The 5,839-nt window shown below is 39.9% G+C and overlaps 1 protein-coding gene across 1 annotated transcript in view; it reads left to right on the top strand.

The window, feature by feature from the left end:
- The first annotated feature begins 6 nt into the window (after positions 1 to 6).
- The window catches only part of MED13L (mediator complex subunit 13-like), a 327,824-nt gene continuing 321,991 nt past the window's right edge, over positions 7 to 5,839 (top strand). The window contains exon 1 of the mRNA XM_011928703.1: positions 7 to 106. Coding sequence (XP_011784093.1) covers positions 35 to 106 — 72 coding nt within the window. The 5' untranslated portion in view covers positions 7 to 34. The remainder of the gene's footprint in view (positions 107 to 5,839) is intronic.

Raw genomic sequence — 5,839 nt, 5'->3', positions numbered from 1 at the left:
TGCCCCGCTCTGGCGGCCGGGCTCGCGGAGGATCATGACTGCGGCAGCGAACTGGGTGGCGAACGGGGCGAGCCTGGAGGATTGTCACTCCAACCTCTTTTCGCTGGTGAGTAGCCGGGCTGCGGGGAGGGGGCTGTGTCGGGGAGGGGGGGCTCCCCGACCGCCGCCGCCGCCGACCAACTTTCTCCTCCCGCCGCCGGGACTTCGCCCCTCCCTCGCGTCTCCCCGCCGTTCGCCTCTCGCCGATTCTCCCCCTTTTGGATCGTCTCTCTCTCGCCTTGGATCCCATCCAGTGTTTATTTGGCTCTTTAAAAATCATTTGTGAGCGCGGCGCTCGGCGTGGAATTTGCATGTGGAAGTCTCGGAGCTGCGGATTCTGGGTCGCACTTCGAACGCCCACCCTCTGTTGCAATTGCACTCCCCTTCTCCTCCCCTTTCCCCCCTTTTTTTCCCCCCGTAAACGTGGAAGGCTTTGCCTTGTGCTGCCCGCGCCTCCGATCGGCAACCTCTTCCCCGTTGTCGGATCGGCTGCCCGCCCGCCTGCCTTTTGAATTTTTAAAAATTCCGTAATGACACCTGCAATTTCGCCCGAAAACAGTTGATTGAATGCGATTGTGTCAGGAAAGGACTCTTGCACCCGAAGCTCCCGCGATTGTAAACATCGACAGCCGCTTGCCTCTCGGGGCTTACTACGCTGGAGAGCCGTAAAGCCATTGCACCGACCCGACGGAAGGTGGAGAAAGCTTTTTTTTCTTTCTCTCCTTCTGTGTCTTTTAAAAACTGTTTTCTCTGTCCTAACAACGAATCGACACACACACACACACACACACAAAAGCAACAAGCTGGGCGGTTTGATAACATCGCTTTTATCTGCCTTCGCCTCTCTCGCGCTCTCTCTCTGATAATTGACAACTTTTCCTTCGGATTTGAATCGCCTGCCTTAATCTTGAAGCAGTTAGGGTGTCAATTGTTCTCGTGGAAGCCTGGCACCCGCCGACGGCGTCTAAATTCATCGAAATTAAAAATGTATAGGGCTCCAGCAACTCTTTCCTGGCGGTGGCAGTGACATTTGGTGGTAAATGCCATCTTTGCTTTTTATTGGGTCGTATTACCTACCTCTGAAAACATTCAAGTTGTTAAACCTGGCGTTTAGGCTAATAATTGCAGTGCGTGGTCTTTAAATATGTGCTTTGTGCATGAGTTACTGTATGTATAGCTATGTGCCCAGGAGAGTACGAATTTGTTTAAATATTGAGCAAAGATTTGTAAACAGATGTAAGGCAATTACGTTTCAAGCGTAGAATATAATTGGAAAATTGGCTGAACGGTTTATTTAATTTATCCTTAAAAACACCTAACTTATTTTCAGTTGTGTACCCTGGTTTTTTTAGGGGGAGGTGAGTCCCTTTTGGAGAGCATGCATTTTGGAAATTATTTTCTGTAACCCCTGCTGTAGATAGAAGCATCATTTCCCTCTTAATCCTTGTTTACACTGGATAAATAATTTAGTGTTCAAATTGTAATTAGTTACATTTAATTATGGGTGGCCTAGATGCTTTTTTGCTATGAGACTAATGGAGAAATGCAAATTCTCGCCAACTTTTCAAATGAAAGTATTATGTTATTAAATGTGTGACAATGCAGACCAAAAAATCAACACATGCGATTTTTACCTACAAAGACCGAGTGACATAATATCATTGATCCCACTCTAGTAAGATCAGGTAAATTTTTTTAAATGAAATATTTTAATCCAGATATTTCATCTTAAAATTCAGTTATAAGTTGGAATTCTTTCTCTTAGTATTGTGATAATTTTCCCTTGAGTTTTTGGTATGTGGGAGTAAAACCCCCTTTTGCCCCTTCTTTTTCCCTCCTCAGTCTTATCATTTGGTATCAGTCAGGTTCAGGGACTTTCATAGATTAGCAAACATATTGATCAAGGGGTATTTAAAATGGTTTTTGTGTGGTTACTGGTGATCGCATTGACACTTACAGGTAATTAAAATAACCAAGCAGAGAGATCTCCCAAATTATCATATATTATGCTGACTGGTAATGACTGTGTATATACAGATTGTGTAGACGTATAAAAGTGTATGTATAGCCAGTCTTTTAGGGTATATCATTTCTTTTATTTATTTATTTTTTTAAAAGCTTAAGTAAGGATGATAACGTTACAGAGATAACATGCTTGAGATTCTTTTGGAGAAGCAGTTTTGTAGGAGAGGATTCTGTACTTTGATTTTGACTGACTAAAGGTTTGTGTTTCAGATATTTCTTCCCTAAACCTCTTTAAACCAACGGATTGATTTTTGAATATGCTCTTTTAAAAATAATTATTTTTTAAGTAGCAACTTTGAAATAGAGAACTGTAGTAATGCTTAGTTGACTTTTTTTTTTTTTTGAAGGGAATGTAGAATGTCTTCATTGTCTTGTACATGGAGTGTGGATAAGGTGCTGTTAAAGAAATCTGAAGTAAACTGCTGACTTGTACATTTTTCTGATTCCAAATTGATATTTTTTTTGAAAATGCTATACAGAAGCAGCAACCTGGAATATTAAAAGTATGTTGCCTAAAGTACATTGTATATAATAGTTATTTCTGAAGGAGATCTAATCCCTTGTTCAAAATAAAGCATATTTTTTATAAGAACACTTTATGGTTTAATCATAGCTTGCATTTTTTTCTTTTGGCCTACAGGTTGTTTTTTTTTTTTTTTTAAGCAGAGAAAAGTATTTATAAAGAATTTACCTAGATACTCTCATTACTTAGATTGAAATAAGAAATTAAAGTTCTGTACCATGGTAATAACCACCCAGTTTCCATTACCTTGATGTGTTCATTATGGCTTATTAAAAGTTGATTGTGCAGTCAATCAGACACCTTAAGATTTCTGCTAGTCTTTTACTTATTTTTCTGATTTTTTACTGCATGGAATCAAATTTCCTAAATTAATTTTTTAACATCCGTTCCCTTTTCCTAACGTGTGAAAAATGCCCCTGTGTATATACGATATGGGTGGATTGTATGTGTTTCTTATTCTAACCGTGAGATTTGTAGCTGCTGCATTAAGTGCATGCCTGGCTCTGCCTTTCTGACTCAAAACTATTCTCTTATGCTGTCCATCACATTTCTGGGTGACTTTTTATATATTCACTCAGTTAATCGTTCAGTTAAAAGTGTGTTAAATCTGCCTTTTTGAAAAGTGTAACAGGGCATCCTGTGGTATGTGAACTCATTCTTGCGAGAAGACGTGGTTTCTGGATGTTAAGTACGTATTTTTCTCTATTGAGTTAATACGGAGAAAGTGATTTTGTGCCCTTTAACTAGACTTAAGTATGTGCTCTTTGATATGAGGGAGTGATCTCTAATTCTTAGATATGTATGCTCCACTTTCACGTCTTATTTGCTTAGAATCTTTCTGACTATGGATAATTGGGTGATAATCACAAATTCTTGCTGAATTGAGACACTCGTACACCCATTAGTCCGTAATTCCTATTGAAGACCATTAATTCTATATTTGAAGCTTTTAAGGTAATCTATTGTTGACCTAATTTCTTTTTGTCTTAAGGGTTTTTTTGTTTTTGTTTTTTTTTCCAGAAAGGGAAGACAGTTGCAAATGTAGAAACTTCGAAATCTGTGTGTTTTTTTTTTTTTTTGAGCTAGAATAGGGTGGACTATAAAATGCAAACTAGGAAAAGGGAATGGTTTCTCTAATTTTCAAAGTGCTAAAATACACAAGGTATTTTTTTGTACCAGTTCATTGTGATTTTATAATTTATGTTTAAAGCATTTTTTTTTCTGTGATGGTTCATTTTCTTTCCTTTTATTTTTTATTTTTTCGAGATGGACTTTCACCTTGTTGCTCAGGCTGGAGTGCAAAGGTGCCATCTCAGTTTACCGCAACCTCTGCCTCCCAGGTTCAAGCGATTCTCCTACCTCAGCCTCCCGAATACCTGGGATTATAGGCATGCGCCACCACGCCCGGCTAATTTTGTATTTTTAGTAGAGACGGGGTTTCTCCATGTTGGGTCAGGCTGGTCTTGAACTCCTGACCTCAGGTGATCCACCCGCTTTAGCTTCCCAAAGTGCTGGGTTTACAGGCGTGAGCCACTGCACCCAGCCATCATTTTCTGTAATGAAAATATTTACAGTTTGTTAATGTATGTTTTTGGTTTAGCATTTTGTTGTTAGTAGCACATGGTGTTACAGTATTTATATATTTTTAATAGCAATAATTGCCACCCGGTAATAGTTGCCATATTAACCTCCAATTGCTAGTAAATATTTTTAAGTACATAATAGACAGCAATTTAAGGCATAGTGTAGCAGTTTACTGGACCGTTTTAAAGAGCCATTTGTACGTGTGATGAGTTCATAATTTTAAGGAGACAATAATGTACCTTAAGCCTGTATGCTACAAATATTTTGCTGTGGATGTTGCTTGAAGTGCTCATTGGGAAGAAGGTAGGTCCTATTCTTTGTGAGAAGAATGGGCAAGGGGGTGCGTTTAGGATAGTATGTATTTATTGAGTTTATGTCAGGTGCTTATATAGCTTATCATTTGCCTTTTTTTTTTGTTTTGTTTTTATTTTTTGAGACCGGAGTCCCACTCTCACCCAGGCTGGAGTGCAGTGGCGCAGTCTTGGCTCACTGCAAACTTCGACTCCTCAGCTCAAGCGATTCTCTTGCCTTGGCCTCCCCAGCAGCTTGGATTACAGGCGCCTGCCACCATGCCCATCTAATTTATTTGTGTTTTTAGTAGAAATGGGGTTTCGCCTTGTTGGTCGGGCTGGTCTGGAACTTCTGACCTCAGGCGATCCACCCTCCTCGGCCTCCCGAAGTGCTGGCATTACAGGCGTGAGCCATCACCCCCAGCCTAGCTTATCATTTTCTTTGGAATGTTCTGGTTATTAATGAATATATTAGGTATTTATTTGGGAAAAAAACCTACCTCTTAAGGCATTCCTTTAAATAACATTGAGTTTTAGTCATATATTATATTAATTTATTATGGAGAAATTGATCTTTTTTGTTCACTGACTACGTTAGCCGGTTTTATTTTTATTTTTTATTTTTTGAGATGGAGTCTCGCTGTGTAGCCCAGGCTGGAGTGCAGTGGCGCAATCTTGGCTCACTGCAACCTCCACCTCCGGGTCCCAGATCAAGCAATTCTCCTGCCTCAGCCTCCTGAGTAGCTGGGATTACAGGCATGCGCCACCATGCCCAGCTGAGTTTTGTATTTTTAGTAGAGATGGAGTTTCACCATGTTGGCCAGGTTGGTCTTGAACTCCTGACCTCGTGATCCGCCTGTCTCGGCTTCCCAAAGGCGTGAGCCACTGCATGTGGCCAGCCTGGTTTTAAATTGTATTCTTTAAACACTTTCAGATATCTCTTCCACTCGAGTTTAATAAAGAAGATGCTCTCTCACCAGTTTGTACTAGTGCTGTAAATTGTGATAACTAAGCTGTTTGTTCTATATTTTTGCCTAATAATTTAAAATTGAGATGAAACTCTTATCTCAATGTAAATATGTAAATAGTAAAGAGAAACTGTTAAAGACAACAGAAAAATTGTTTATTTTTTATGTACAGCTATTTCAGCTGTTTCTCAAAACTTTGAATCAAAGATAGATTTTTCTTTGAAACGTTTGACTTGTTTTTGATTGAAGAAAATAACAATAATATGGCTGGGCGCGGTGGCTCAAGCTTGTAATCCCAGCATTTTGGGAGACCGAGACGGGCGGATCACGAGGTCAGGAGATCGAGACCATCCTGGCTAACACAGTGAAACCCTGTCTCTACTAAAAAATACAAAAAACTAGCTGGGCGA

Source organism: Colobus angolensis, unplaced genomic scaffold (assembly GCF_000951035.1).
Source record: "Colobus angolensis palliatus isolate OR3802 unplaced genomic scaffold, Cang.pa_1.0 Scaffold79, whole genome shotgun sequence".
NCBI lineage: Eukaryota > Metazoa > Chordata > Mammalia > Primates > Cercopithecidae > Colobus > Colobus angolensis.
Note: the sequence above shows the minus strand (reverse complement) of the source record. Positions and strands in the feature narration are given on the sequence as shown.